Source organism: Mobula birostris, chromosome 10 (assembly GCF_030028105.1).
Source record: "Mobula birostris isolate sMobBir1 chromosome 10, sMobBir1.hap1, whole genome shotgun sequence".
Classification (NCBI taxonomy): Eukaryota; Metazoa; Chordata; class Chondrichthyes; order Myliobatiformes; family Myliobatidae; genus Mobula; species Mobula birostris.
The window spans coordinates 131898631-131914821 of record NC_092379.1 but is presented as its reverse complement, the minus strand read 5'-3'; the positions used below and the strand labels follow the sequence as shown (position 1 = coordinate 131914821).

Sequence of the window (16191 nt, the reverse complement as noted above, 5' to 3'; positions counted from 1 at the left end):
AACTCCTGACTATCAAGGTCGAAGAACTGGAGCTGGAATTGAATGTACCTCAGACCATCCAGGAGGCTGAAAACCTCCCAGATGAAACTTCTCCTGAGGTGGTCACGCCCAGTGTGCAGGCTTCAGCTAGTAGATGGGCGACCACCAGACGTAAGGGGAGGCAGCAGTGAGTGCAGGCTTCCCCTGTAGCCATTCCCCTCAAGAATACCCCTTTGATACTGCTGGCGGAGGTGATCTACCAGAGCCCAGCAACAGCAGCCAGGCCAGTGGCACCGTGGTCAGCTCTGACACTCAGCAGGGAAGGGTAAAGTCAGGCAGGGCGATAGTGACAGGAGGCTCGATAGTTAGGGGGAAGGAAAAGAGATTCTGTAGCCACAAAAGAGAAGCCAGGATGGTGCTAGAGTCCAGGGTGTCTCAGAGCACTTGCAGAATATTCTCAAGAGGGAGAGTGCGCAGCCACAGGTCGTGGTGCACATTGGCACCAATGACAGAGGTAGAAAGTAGGAAGCGGTCCTGCACAGTGAGTATAGAGAGTTAGGGAAGAGGCTAAAGAACAGGTCCTCCAAGGTGGTAATCTGTGATTACTCCCAGTGCCACGTGCTAGGAACGGGATGATAGTACAGATGAATGAGTAGCTGAGGAACAGGTGCAGAGGGCAGAGTTCCAGGTTCTTGGGCAATCAGAACCTTTTCTGGGGCAGGGATGACCTGTTCAAGATGGACTTGCTGCACCTGGAAGAGAACCAATATCCAAGCCAGGAGGTTCGTGACGGCTATTTGGCAGGGGGATGGGAACCGAAGAACCAGGTCAGAAAATGGAGGGATGAATAGGAAGATAAATGTCAAGGCCAGTAAAAGAAAAGCGGGAGCAAAGTGATAGATACAGTAGTATGGGTAGTTTGAAGTGTGTGTATTTTAATGCTAGTATAATGGTTAAAGGTGATGAATTTAGAGCATGGATCAGTACATGGAACTATGATGTTGTGGTCGTTACAGATACTTTGTTGAGAGAGGCAGGAATGGGTGCTTGATATCCCAGCGTTTTGATATTTTGGAAAAGGTAGAAAGAGAGGTAAGGGGGGGGAATATGCACTACTAATCAGGGACAATATCATTGCTGCACTCAGAGGAGACAAAGTGGAGGCTCATCCACTGTCTATATGGGTAGAACTGAAAAATAGGAAGGGAGCAATCATTCTAAAGAGACTGTGTTACAATAGCCAGCAGGACATTGAGGAACAGAAATGCAGGCAGATTAAGGAAAGAGGTAAAAACAATAGAGGTTATGACATGGGGACTTCGACTTCTCTAATATAAACTGGGGCCTTCTTAGGATAAGTTGATTAGATGGGGCAGAATTTGTTAGGTACACCCAGGAGGGTTCCTTAAATCAATATGTGGATAACCCAAAAGGACCTGGTGTTGGATAATGAGCCAGGCCCAGTGACGAAGCAGTTGGGAACAATGACCACAACAACCTAAGTTTTAAGATGGGTATAGGTAAGGATAAATATGGAACTTGTAGGAGTGTATTAAATTGGAGCAGAACAAATTGCAAGAGCATTAGGCAGGATCTAGGGAGAGTTAATTGGAACCTGCTGTTTTTGGGCACGTCCGTATCTGATATGTGGAGGATGTTTAAAAACCAACTGCACAGGGTACAGGACAGGTGCAGTATGTTCCAGAAAGAAGGAAGGATGAGGATGGCAAGGTAAGAGGACCTTGGATGTTGAGACTTTAGTCAAGAGGAAGAACGAAAAGTATGTAAAGCTGAGGAAGCTAGAATCAATCAGAGCCCTTGAGGATTATAAAGAAACCAAAAAAGAATTAAAGAAGGGGATTAAGAAAGCCAGGAGGGGCCATGAAATATCTTTGGTAAGTAAAAGAGAATTCCAATGCATTCTAGACATATATCAAGAGCAACAAGGAAGAGGGTAGGACCACTCAAGGATAAAAGGATGGAACATCTGCTTGGATGCGGAGGATGTAGGTGAAGTCCTTAATGAGTACTTTACTTCAGTATTCACCAAGGAGAAGGACATGCATGATAGGAAAATCAGTGCTGAACATATTGATATAGTGGGCCATTTTGAGGTAAAGGAGGAGGTAGTGTAGAGTCTCTTAAAGCGCATTAAGGTGGGTAAGTGCTCAGGGCCTGAGACAGGCAAGGGATGAGATTGCCGGGGCCTTGAACAATATCTTCATTTCCTCTCTAGCTACAGGCGAGTTCCCAGATGAGTGGTAGGGAAGCTACTGGAGAGAATTCTTAGAGATAGGATTTATGAGCATTTGGAAAACCATGGCCTAATTAGGGAGAGCCAGCATGGCTTTGTGTGGTGCAAGTTGTGTCTTACTAACTTGTTTCAGTTTTTTGCTGAGGTGTCAAGGGTGATTGATGAAAGTTGAGCTGTGGATGTTGTCTGCATGGATTTTAGTAAGGTGTTTGACAAAGTCCCTCATGGGAGGCCCATCCAGACGATTAAGATGCTTGGGATCCATGGTGAATTGACTGTTTGAATTCAGAATTGGCTTACCCATAGAAGACAAGAGGATAGTGGTTTGAAGAGACTTATTCAAGATGCAGGTCTGTAACATTTGGTATTCTGCAGGGATCTGTGCTGGGACCTCTGCTGTTTGTGATGTATACAAGTGACCTAGATGAGACTGTATTAGGTGGGTTGGGGCATTTGCAGACAACATGAAGATTGGTGTTGATAGATAAGTTGCAGAGATGGGTGGAGAAATGGCAGATGGCATTTAACCTGGCCAGATGTGAAGTGTTGCACCTTTGTAAATCAAATGTAAACAGTATGCCATTATGGGCAAGATCCTTAACATGTTGATGTGCAGAGGGATTTTGGAGTCCAGGTTCGTAGCTCCTTGAAAATAACTGCACAGGTTGGTAGTATGGTTAAGAAGGCATATGGCATGCTTGCATTTATTACTTGAGGCACTTAATTTAAAAGTCAGGAAATTGTTACAAATGTATAAAACTATAATTAGGCCACATACCATTCTGGTCACCCCATTGTAGGACATTGAAGCTTTGGAGAGGGCGTGGAAGAGGTTTACCAGGATGTTTCCTGGATTAGAGGTCATATACAAGAGGTTGTACAAACTTAAGATTGTTTTATCTGGAGCAGCAGCAGCTGAGGGGAGATCTGGTGGAGGTTATAGAATTATGAGAGGCATAGATGGTGTAGAAAGACATCCTTCTCCCAGGGTTGAAATGTCTAATACCAGAGGTCATGCATTTAAGATGCGAGGGGCAGGTTTTTTCAGAGTGGTGGGTGCCTGGTCACACTGCCTGGTGTGGTGGTAGAGGCAGAAATATTAGGGACATTTAAGAGACTTTTTGATAGGCATATAAATGTGAAGAAAATGGGAGGCTATGGACATTGTGTAGGCAGAGAGAATAGTGAGCCGTTTATAAACACAAGAGGTTCCGCAGGTACTGGAAATCCAGAGTCACTCACACAAAATGCTGCAGGAACTCAGCAGGTCAGGCAACATTTTTAGAAATGAGTAAACTAGGGCCCTTCACCAGGACTGGGAAGGAAGGGGGAAGATGCCAGAATAAGATGGTGGGTGGCGGGGGAAGATCGACAGGTGAAGTGTTACTGGACACCTCACCTGGAAGGACTGCTTGGGGCCCTGAATGGAGGTGAGGGAGGATGTGGATGAGCAGGTGTAGCTTTCTGCTGCTTGCAGGGATAAGTGCCACGAGGGAGCTTAGTGGGGAGGAAAGAATAGACATGCCAATGACGGAGGAGTGATCCCTGTGGAAAGTGGAGAGTAGAGGAAGATAGTGTTTGGTGGTAGGGTGCTGTTGAGGATGGCAGAAGTTGCAGCGAATGATGAGTTGGATGCAGAGGCTTGTTGTTAGTAGATAAGGACAAGAGAAATTCTATCCCTGTTAAGGTGGTGGGCAGATGGGGTGAACGTGGATATCTGGGAAATGGAGATGTAGGCAAGGGCAATAAGCCATTTGATTACTAATTTACTTGGCTCAGCACAACATTGTGGGCCCTTTCCTGTACAAAGTGGTGTGCATTGACTTCAGCAAGGTTTTTGAGAAAGTCCTGCTCTATGAACAGTTCTGGTTGCTACATTACAATGAGGAGGGGATAGCATTAAAAAGTGTAGAGATTCCTCAAGATATTGCCTGGAATGGAGGACTTTTCTTTTAAAGAGATTGGATAGCCTAGGACCAGAGGGTGCAGCCTCGGAATACAAGGACAGTCCTTTAGAACAAAGAGGAGAAGGAATTTTAATCAGAGGGGGTGAATTTGTGGAATTCATTGTCACAGATGCTGTAGAGGCCAAGTCACTGGGTGTATTTCACGCGGAGGTTGATAGGTTCTTGATTAATAAGGTTGTCAAAAATTATGAGGAGAAGGCAGGGGAATGGATTTGAGAGGGATAATAAATTAACCATGATGGAATGGTGGAGCAGAGTCAATGAGCCAAATAGTCTAATTCTGCTCCTATATCTTACGGGTTTATTCTCACTGAAACATAGCAAGCTGAGGGATGAATCAACATAGGTTTATATAATTATGAGGGGCATAGATAGGATAGTTAGTCTTGTTCCGTGGCTGGAGAAATCTAAACTAGAGGGTATAGATACAAGATGAGAAAATTTGCTTAAAAGTGGGGTGGGGGGGCATGTTTTTGAATAGATGGTGAGGGTTATACAGAACAAGCTGCCAAAGCAGTAGAATCAAATACTGTACAAACTACAGCCTTTTAAAGGCAATAGGAAGGGCACTTGGATGGGCAAGTAGCCAAATACAGGTAAATGAGATTAGCAGAGTTGAGCTGAAGACCCCATTTCTGTGCTGTATAACTAACTTAATAGGTTCAAATTAGTTACTTGGAAAATAAAATTTAAATATGCAAAATCCCTTGTCAATCACCAAGTTTATTTTCAGAAACAAAAATAATTTTGGCTCCAACCACAGGCAAAGTCCGGTGTGCAACAGATATCTTCCAAATTCTTTATTTATATACGCTCGCAGGAAGTTAAGTATATTATACCATAATGAAGCACTGGGTCTGGACCCTAAACTATAAATCTCTGCCTCCAATGGCTACATCTTTCAATACAACACAAATAAATTTATACAACAGGTTAAAACTTAAACATGCCTTCATTTGTGGGTATGCATTCAAGAAGCCATAAATATTGTAAGCTCCAGTATACTTCATCCATTATTAAGGACCCCCGTTCACCTAGGACATGCCCTCTTCTCATTGCTACCATCAAGGTGGTACAGGAGCCTGATACACAATGTTTTAAGAACAACTTCCCCTCTGCCCTCAGATTTCTGAACAGATATTAAAGCTGATTCTGACTGACTCAAAACTGAATATTCTAAGAGCACTGGAACTATCTGCTTTAGCTTTTATATAATCTGCAAATAATACACCAATTAGTGAAATGGGATGGCCATTGATTGAGCATCCTTATTTACAACTGAGAAATGAGCATTCAACATAACGGTGAAATGTCAGAACACCTTCAGATATCTCAATTTTTATTTCTCAATAGTTAAACAGTAGCATATTTGACTGTACAAGGCAAACATAACATAAATCAATTTTGTATACTGTTTAATTATAAACATCAGTTTTTAATGCAATGTATACAAAGCATATGAAAAGATTAGTCCCTCATTCTATAGTCTCAAATTATTCCATTATTTTTAATGTTTCAACTTTGATAAACTGTATTATTGTCCCCTGTTAAATCATGCAGTTTTCAGAAACTGCAGATGTGGAAACAAAAAGCAGAATGCGAGATTGAAGGCAAATATCCTGAGAAAACAATAAATATACACAAAAAACAGACATTCAAGAAAACGCAACAAAACAATAAGGGTGAAATTTGTTGAATTTTTTTTAAGAAATGACCAAGAGATTTTAATAATGTTTTACGGTTTCAAGCTTAAGTCAATTTTCAGTAATGCCAATGAATCCAGGAATTCAACCATCTTGGAAAGTCGTTTCTGTCCATTTGGTAGTGGCAAAGCATTATTGTCAAGTAAATCTAAACAGGACATAAAAAGAACATGGATGCTACATCAAACTAGAATTAAACCACAAAGATAAAGTCTCAATATTCTGTTAAACCTAATAAATATTTGCAAGTGCTGTTATTTACCTATTGTATCATATTTAATTACATTCATTAACAGTTATAAAACTGATTTTAATGAACATTAAAATAATTTGTTAATTTGATGGAAAGATTTGGAAATCATACACTGTGTAAAAGAACACGCAAAAGTGATTAACAATGGGTTATAGCACACATACAAAATACCTCTAATTCAAGTGTTGAATCTTCTAACCCTGCGTAAAACACAGCATCTCAATCCCAGAGTACACTTCAGAATTTTTTTCATCTATTTACTTATGCTGCAGTCATATAAGCTCATTTTACATCCGACATATTTCAAAGCAAGTTGTTCTCTATGAGGGCAATATTAAAATTAATACAGTCAGTAGTCACAATGAAATATGTGCATCATATATGAACCTTTTAGTACTTTCTTGTGATCTTATACAAAAGCTTGGAGAACCAAAACAGTAAGAAATCAATAACAATAGTATTTAGCTACAAAATATAGTCTGATTATCAGTAGATTTTGAGAGCATCAGCCTTAAGTAACAGTTTAATCTGCTATAATCTGTTATAATTAATTATAAATGCTTCATAGCCCACAAAATAAAGGCCTTTGGCTACTACAGATAAAAAATTAAGTAGCTCAGTTACTGATTAACCAAAAGGAAAACAATTCAAGCAGCCTGGATTTCTGATGTTTAATAATATTCTTGTGGAGAAATGGAATGATTAATAATGTGCAATTTACGATTTGCAAAGACAACATGGGCATATTTATTACTAAGTAGATAAAAACAATTAAAGTTTCTAAGCCTTTAATTCAACTTAATTTAACACTGAGACTGAGACATTGTTAAACTGAGGTAATGAATGGCAGTACACCTAATTAATCCCCAAAAAAACCAACAGGAAATATGCCATCGCTACAATGAATGTACAGCAGAAAACTCCAGAAAGCAGCTGTACATTACAGCCTGACAGAATAGTGGGAACTTCAGATCTTCTTACATGGCGGTTATCCACACCAGATTCTATGTTTTGCTGCCTTAACAGCTACAGATAATTCCATCTACCAATTATGATGGATAGTCATAATTTAAAGTTGTCACACATTTCCCAATTGATCTCAGGTTCAGATTTACAATCTAGGAAGTATTTATACTGAAGACAGTATAATGACTTTTGGCCTACAAATGCCTGGGAATTCCAAAGGGATCAACAGCAACAAAGCAGACCTTGAAACAGCCACATTAAAAATAAAAACTTCACAAATTTTAGGAACTATAAATTTTAAGATCAAACCTATTTCTCAAAACTGCCTTTTCAGTTTCAGGAGAATAATGTATCAATGGCAAAGACTGGGAAGCACCTAAATTTAATGCCGACCTCCGGAACTTGAAGCAAACTTGCATCAAGAATAGGAGTTGGGTATTGTACCAACTTTGAAGTTAGGATTGCGTGTTCAATTTGAGACAAATTGGAAACGCCAAAAAGAAAACATCCATACACTATTCCAAACCACGAGTCTTTTTTTAAGTGCAAATATTGTTGGTATGCAGGTAAAGTTCTGGATTTTAGAAGGTGAACCCAAAAGCACAAGACTTATTAATGATAACTAATCAACATTGGCCAATATATCATAAGACCTCGTTTGCTACCATTAAGATCAACGCAAGATATTTTACATTGACTTGCACTGACAGGTGAAGCCTGCCACTCTTAACAATATAGTTCTTTCAGTCTAAAAAAAATTTAACGAAGTCTGTAATGGGATTTGAATCCACTCTGAAATTATTGAATGCTGCCAAATTAATTAAGCTCAATTTAATTTACTCTTAAAAATAAGTTACTTTTATGTTAGATACAAAAAGCAAAGCAGTTAGGGATTTCTGGGCCTTGCACAACAAACGGGAAATCCTAAACTAATTTTTACATTAAATTTGGCAGATATAAAATGTCCCAAAGCACAATCAAGGTACTACGCTACCCAGAACATCTCTGCAGCACTGGAGAATTGAGAACTAAAGCCTATGATCACTTTTGATATTTTTAACAGTCAAACATTTAACCTTTTTGTGGGCCATTTTCTTGACATCCATTTCTATGCGAATTTTCAGCTTTAAACCCATGTTATTTTCAGATCCATTGGTACAAGGGTGCTAAACAATGAAAGGTGAGGTAAATCAGTTACTAAAATGCAGCACAGTCCAACATCAGTCATTATGCTTTCTGGCCCACAAAAATAAAACTATTTCTAAAATTGAAACTGAATACAACCTTTAAGGGTCAAGTTATGTCAGCATTTCCATGAAACAATTATTTTGTTTAAATTATGTGTAATATTTTATGAGACAAACAACCCACTATTACGTACAGTAGGCAAATACACTGGTTATTTTCATGTAGCTGAGTTGCTCCGTCAGGAATGCAGGTCTTCCTGCACTACTGTTTTTTTTAATATAGGTATAAACCAATAGTTGTGTTCAAATGTAAGTTTTTATTTATAAAATGTGAGAAAGTCCAGACTGTAAAATACTGAAGTTCATCTTTTATTCAAACCCTGATGTTTGATAATTAAAAAAGCAACACTGTAAAATACAGAGCTTTGGAGAACATGACCATCTACAGTCACATACATGGAGGGTACGGAACTAAAAATGGGCAATGGTGCTAACAGGCAACAACTAGTTGGCAGCCTGTGAATAAAGCAGAATGCAAAATAAGTTGTCACCTTACTTTGCCCATTTTGTGCTATACCCCGAGATCAATTTCCTCTCAATGTGTTTCAAAGATCTTCCTAACCTAGTGCTTATAATGTTTGGCATTGGCTTTTGACTGTCTACTTAACACTATGGTAGGGAGCAGTGTAATTTACTGTGCAAGCCACAAATGCTATCGAATTAGTTTAACCCATAGAAGCTTGACAGCAGTAGGCCAGACTCCCGCTACTCATAGATTTGAGATGAGTAATTCCACAGTTTTCTTTATTCAGTGACTAAGAAAGTCAGCAATGCTACTGACTTAAACAGAAATAGCAGGACATTAACCCTATGTAAATGGCAGCCTGCTACCATTTAAACTAAGGCACAAGCGTAATTTAGAATAATATATTTATCAAAATAGTTTTAATTCATTTTTGTATAAAGAAGCATTATAGTATTAACATGCAAATAAATCAACACCCCTATCCAGCATTCTTTTAACATGCTGCAGGATAACATTTATAAACTTTTTACAGTTTCTAAAGTAATCCGAGCTACAATGATTCAGATTTCTATATCTCAAAGAGTTGTCTGTGACCGTGGAGATACGGGCATTGTAGAAGATGGAGTTGATGAATTAGAAACATGGGGAATCATTCCTGTTGAGGAGTCTGAAATCTGTAGTTCCTCTAGTTTCTTCAATAACTGCTCTCGTATCACCAACAATTCTCTGTATCGCTGTTGAACTGGATCTTGCTGTTCAGAGAGGAACAAGAACACCATTAATAAAAGATTAAGTATTTGGTTATGAGTCATAGAATAGTACAGGCCCTTCAGCCCACAATGTTGTGCCGACCCTTAAACCCTGCCTCCCATATAACCCCCCATCTTAAATTCCTCCATATACCTATCTAGCAGTCTCTTAAATTTCACTAGTGTATCTGCCTCTACCACTGACTCAGGTAGTGCGTTCCACGCACCAACCACTCTGAGTAAAAAAAAAACCTCCTCTAATATCCCCCTTGAACTTCCCACCCCTTACCTTAAAGCCATGTCCTCTTATATTGAGCAGTGGTGCCCTGGGGAAGAGGCGCTGGCTGTCCACTCTATCTATTCCTCTTAATATCTTGTATACCTCTATCATGTCTCCTCTCATCCTCCTTCTCTCCAGAGAGTAAAGCCCTAGCTCCCTTAATCTCATAACACATACTCTCTAAACCAGGCATCATCCTGGTAAATCTCCTCTGTACCCTTTCCAATGCTTCCACATCCTTCCTATAGTGAGGTGACCAGAACTGGATACAGTACTCCAAGTGTGGCCTCACCAGAGTTTTATAGAGCTGCATCATTACCCCGCGACTCTCAAACTCTATCCCTCGACTTATGAAAGTAACACTCCATAAGCTTTCTTAATTACCCTATCTACCTGTGAGGCAACTTTCAGGGATCTGTGGACATGTACCCCCAGATCCCTCTGCTCCTCCACACTACCAAGTATCCTGCCATTTACTTTGTACTCTGCCTTGGAGTTTGTCCTTCCAAAGTGTACCACCTCACACTTCTCTGGGTTGAACTCCATCTGCCACTTCTCAGCCCACTTCTGCATCCTATCAATGTCTCTCTGCAATCTTTGACAATCCTCTACACTATCCACAACACCACCAACCTTTGTGTCGTCTGCAAACTTGCCAACCCACCCTTCTACCCCCACATCCAGGTCATTAATAAAAGTCACGAAAGGTACAGATCCCAGAACCGATCCTTGTGGGACACCACTAGTCACAACCCTCCAATCTAAATGTACTCCCTCCACCATGACCCTCTGGTTTCTGCAGGCAAGCCAGTTCTGAATCCACCTGGCCAAACTTCCCTGGATCCCATGCCTTCTAACTTTCTGAATAAGCCTACTGTGTGGAACCTTGTCAAATGCCTTACTAAAATCCATATAGCTCACATCCACTGCACTACCCTCATCTATATGCCTGGTCACCTCCTCAAAGAACTCTACCAGGCCTGTTAGACACGATCTGCCATTCACAAAGCCATGCTGACTGTCCCTGATCAGACCATGATTCACTAAATGCGCATAGATCCTCTCTCTAAGAATCTTTTCCAACAGCTTTCCTACTACAGACGTAGGGCTCACTACTCTATAATTACCTGGACTATCCCTACTACCTTTTTTGAACAAGGGGGCAACATTCGCCTCCCTCTAATCCTCCAGTACCATTCCCGTGGACAACGAGGACATAAAGATCCTAGCCAGAGGCTCAGCAATCTCTTCCTTCGCCTCGTGGAGCAGCCTGGGGAATACTTCGTCAGACCCCAGGGACTTATCCGTCCTAATGTATTTTAACAGCTCCAACACCTCCTCTCTCTTAATATCAACATGCTCCAGAACTTCAACCTCACATATTGTCCTCACTGTCATCAAGTTCCCTCTCATTGGTGAATACCAAAGAGGTGTATTCATTGCGGACCTTGCTCACTTCCACAGCCTCCAGGCACATCTTCCCATCTTAATCTCCAATCGGTCCTACCTTCACTCCTGTCATCCTTTTGTTCTTCACATAATTGAAGAATGCCTTGGGGTTTTCCTTTACCCTACTCGCCAAGGCCTTCTCATGCCCCCTTCTTGCTCTCCTCAGCCCCTTCTTAAGCTTCTTTCTTGCTACCCTATATTCCTCAATAGACCCATCTGATCCTTGCTTCCTCAACCTCATGTATGCTGCCTTCTTCCACCTGACTAGATTTTCCACCTCACTTGTCACCCATGGTTCCTTCACCCTACCATTCTTTATCTTCCTCACCGGGACAAATTTATCCCCAACATCCTGCAAGAGATTCCTAAACATCGACCACATGTCCATAGTACATTTCCCTGCAGAAACATGATCCCAATTTACACCCGCAAGTTCTAGCCTTATAGCCTCATAATTTGCCCTTCCCCAATTAAAAATTTTCCTGTCTTCTCTGATTCTGTCCTTTTCCATGATAATGTTAAAGGCCAGGGAGCAGTGGTCACTGTCCCCCTGATGCTCACCCACTGAGAGATCTGTGACCTGACCCGGTTCATTACCTAGTACTAGATCTAGTATGGCATTCCCCCTAGTCGGCCTGTCCACATACTGTGACAGGAATCCGTCCTGGACACACTTAACAAACTCTGCACTGTCTAAACCATTGGAACTAACCAGGTGCCAATCAATATTAGGGAAGTTATTTGTGATAACATTATAGAAAAAATATTCTCCCACAAAGTTAAAAAGTTCTTTTTGTGATTTAAGTTCACAACCTCTTCCAACCCACTCAATCCTTCATGTTCTTGAGCAATGTTAAATATGGCAACTGATGCACAGAGCATTTCAATAATTACTTGCCTCACCATGAATAGTAAACTAAACCAATTCCATATATATTATGGCTACAAGAATAGGTGAGAGACTGGATGTTTGCAGTGTGTGATTTACCTTCTCACTCCTAACAACTCCAGTATCTGTAAGGCACAAAAGTGTGAGGGATTACTCCCCACTTCAGTACGGTTCCAACAGCATTCAATTAGCTGACTACCATTTCCAACAAAGCAGTCCACTTGAAGGGCATCCCATCCACTCCCTCTGCTATCAGTGTGTAGTGTGTTAGCTGCTGCCAAGTATACCAACTACAAGATGTATTGGAGCAACTTGACAAGGCTTCTGTGACACCAGCTGCAGGATCTTTGACCTTTGCTGTCTAGAAAAAAAATGTCAGCAGGTATACAGGAATGCCTCTTCCTGTAAGTTCATTTAAAATCACAAACTATCCCAAATGTGAAACCTTCACTGTCACAATGTCAAAAACCCCTGGAAGTTCCTGTGTAACAACACTTACCAAATGGACTCCAATGAGAAATAGGCTGAATACAGTAAACAGAAAGGTGAACAAAAAAAAAAACCAAGATGGCAAAGAAACCATGCGAAAACAGAATGGAAGCTAATTTAAAAAGGAATGCAAAATTACTCCACAGGCAATTAAATTATAAGTGGGCGGTAAGAGTAAGGATGAGATTGATTAGGCACTAAGGAAAGTGAACTTATATGCAGGGACAATGCACATGGCTGGGATACCTAGAAAGTACTTCATCCTTGTCAAGGAATAGGATGCTAATAAAATCTCAGTGGAACAAAAGGTTGTAGAAACAATAACTGGGATGTCAGGTGAAAAGGAGACATCAAAAAAGCAAGCAAAGCTTAAAATACGAACAGGTTTAAATGGTAGCATCTGAGATTGCCAAGGGATATCAGAAAGGACTTGGCATAATATTTCAAATACCTCTCGATACTGGGAAGGCATCAGAGGACTGAAAAATGAAAAAAGCAACACCAATGTTCAAAAATGATGACAAGGATACCTTCAACAGCAAGCTATCAGTTTAATCGCAGCCCATGGAAGCTTTTAAGACAAAAATTTGGGAAAACAGTATCAAGCATCCATAGAAATTTGAGTTAATTAAGTAAAGCAGCACAGACTAGTCAAAGGCAAACTGACTAAATATTAGATTCAGGATTAGCAAAACTGTACCACACAAATTAATGATTAGCTTTAAGAGATATGAGCATCAGTGAAAATCTAGAAGGTACGTTAGATTGATTTGGGATTTAAAACACATGAAAAAAAAATCAGAAGAAAAATTATCTTTAATCATCTAAAGGAAGTGATGGTTGACTGGCACATTCTGTAACAACAGCCTTTGTCATGGAGGAAGCAACAAAATCTCATGCAACAAATTCATTATCTGATAAGACCATAAGACACAGGAGCAGAATTAAACATTCTGCCCATTGAGTCTGCTCTGCCATTTCAATATGGATGATTTATTATCCCTCTCAACCCCATTACCTTTAATGCCCTTACCAATCAAGAACCTCCACATTAAACATACTCAATGACAGCCTCCAGAGCCATCTGTGACAATGAATTCTAGATCCACCACCCTCTGGCCAAAGAAATTTCTCATCCCTGTTCTAAAGGGACACCCTTCTATTCTGAGGTTGTGCCCTCTCGTCCTAAATTCCTCCTTATAGGAAACGTACTCTCCATGTCTACTCTATCTAGGCTTTGCAATATTTGATAGGTTTCAATAGCATACCCCCTCATTCTTCTAAACTTCAACAAGTACAGGCCCAGAGCCATTAATGTCACGAACCTTCTCTGGTCCTCTCCAATACTAGCACATCCTTTCTTAGATAAGGGGTCCCAAACTGCTCACAATACTCCAACTGAGGTCTGACCTATGCTTCATAAAACCTCAATAAAGCATTAATCATATTGATGGAAATATAACAGATTCAGTCTGATGTTATGATCGAGTTTTAGTAAAACTGCTCAATGTACACGTTTTAAGAGGAGAAATCAGGATCAGTGAAAATATTGTATTTAAATTGAGTTGGGATCATGAGCAGCACATACCATGTTAAAGAATAGCAAAACTAAACAGAAAACTGATCTTTAATCATTTAAAGGAAGAGGTGGTCAAATGGCTTAATTCTATAACAACACCCCTTTCTCATGGAGTAAGCAATAATTTCTCAAGAAATTCATCATCTCACATTGGTGTCTGACAAACCAAAGTGCATAACCACAAAAGGAACAACTTTCTGGCTATTTTGCACCTTCAAAACCTTACTTGCTCTTGCAGAAACACACAGTGCATGAAAGACAATTTGATCTTTCTCATCATCTCCATACCTGTTGTCTGAACCAAGGGTTCCAACGGATGTAATAGTTGACCCAGAGATCCAAATGCCGCATGCTGGCCACTGGGTATAATACACGGTGGTCTTTTGTATAGAAGGGATTGACGTATTTGTCCATATCACTATTTACAAAAGACCACAAGGATACAGTCCTTTTCCGCAATTCCTTCAATCAAGAAAGAAAATGAATGATAATAGATAATGTTGTACAAATACTACAATCTGATTGATGATTATATGGTATATTTTATCTTCAACCATTTCTTAAATGGTTAATATTGTACTCAACAATAGATCTGAACTGAATTATAAGTTTTCAGACAATTACATGGTTATGCTGATATCCAAGAGGAAAGCTGTAATTCAATACCCAAGAACCGACAGGATAATTTGTTTTTATCAGGTCAGAGTCTCAAGTCATATAAAATTTGAAAACATACAAAAGATAGAAATGATAAATTCAGTGAGATACAGAAAAAGACAAGGCAGAGGGAAAGAGAAGTACTGATACAAAGCACAGGCCATACAGAGACAGAAAGAGGAAAAAGAGACAGAAAAAGAATAAGGGAAGCAAGCAGAGAAGCAGTTCCAGGAAAAGAGACCCACAAAATTAGTGTTTCCTTACATTTATAAAGTGTCTTTAATGCAGTAAAATGTCCCAAGGCACATAACAACGACACAGCAAGTCAACTAGCATGAAAAAAATAATGGCAGCAGAGTTAAAATGGCATTATTGGCACAAAGATACATTCTTTCAATTAAGAGTATGCTGCAATTCTTCCCTTTCTTCAGGAATTTTGTATCTTGAGTTTTGGATTCCAAAATATGACACAAAAGATAATGGAAAATATGTTCTTTATGAGATTCAATTTCAGTTGCTTCCCCACCTCTTCCCTTCCATCTGCTTTCATTAATAGCTGCTGACTCCCCCAATAAAAGTCAAAAATAATGGAAAGTGCACTCAGTGGCCATTTTATTAGCCCATCCACTTCAAGGCCTGATGCATTGTGCATTCAGAATTGTTCTTCTGCACACCACTGTTGTAACGTGAGGTTATTTGAGTTACTGTCACCTTCCTGTCAGCTTGAACCAGTTTGACCATTCTCATTAACAAGGCACTTTTGTCCACAGAACTGCCACTCACTGAATTTTTTTTTTTTGTTTTCACATGATTGTCTGTAAACTCTTGAGACTGTTGCTGATCCCAGATCAGCAGCTTCTGAGATACTCGAACCATCCCGTCTGGCACAAACAATCATTCTATGGTCAAAGGCATTTAGATCACATTTCTTCCCCAATCTGAAGTTGGCCTGAAAAACAACTGAACCTCTTGACCATGTCTGCATGCTTTTGTGCAATGAGTTGCTGCCATACGATTATGTCCTTCTACAGACATGCAGTAGAGCAGGGGTCCCCAACCTTTTGTGCACTGCAAACTGGTTTAATATTGACAATATTCTTGCGGACTGGCCGACCCCGGGGGGGGGGGAGGGGTGTTCAAGTAGGGAAGTAGGGTTAAACTCACCTCAACATGTCTTTTACAGTTAGAGTTGCAAACTTTCTCACTTCCAAATAAGGGACAAAAGTAGCAGTCAAATCCCGGGACACTTTACCCCAGGAAAGAC

The 16191-nt window shown here is 40.2% G+C and overlaps 1 protein-coding gene across 1 annotated transcript in view; it reads right to left on the bottom strand.

Annotated features, from left to right (window-relative positions):
* Positions 1–5518: 5518 nt before the first annotated feature.
* Positions 5519–16191, bottom strand: part of mtm1 (myotubularin 1) — a 154167-nt gene continuing 143494 nt past the window's right edge. The window contains exons 14-15 of the mRNA XM_072271003.1: positions 14559–14732; positions 5519–9587 (exon numbers count right to left, since the gene is read on the bottom strand). Coding sequence (XP_072127104.1) covers positions 9411–9587; positions 14559–14732 — 351 coding nt within the window. The 3' untranslated portion in view covers positions 5519–9410. The remainder of the gene's footprint in view (positions 9588–14558; positions 14733–16191) is intronic.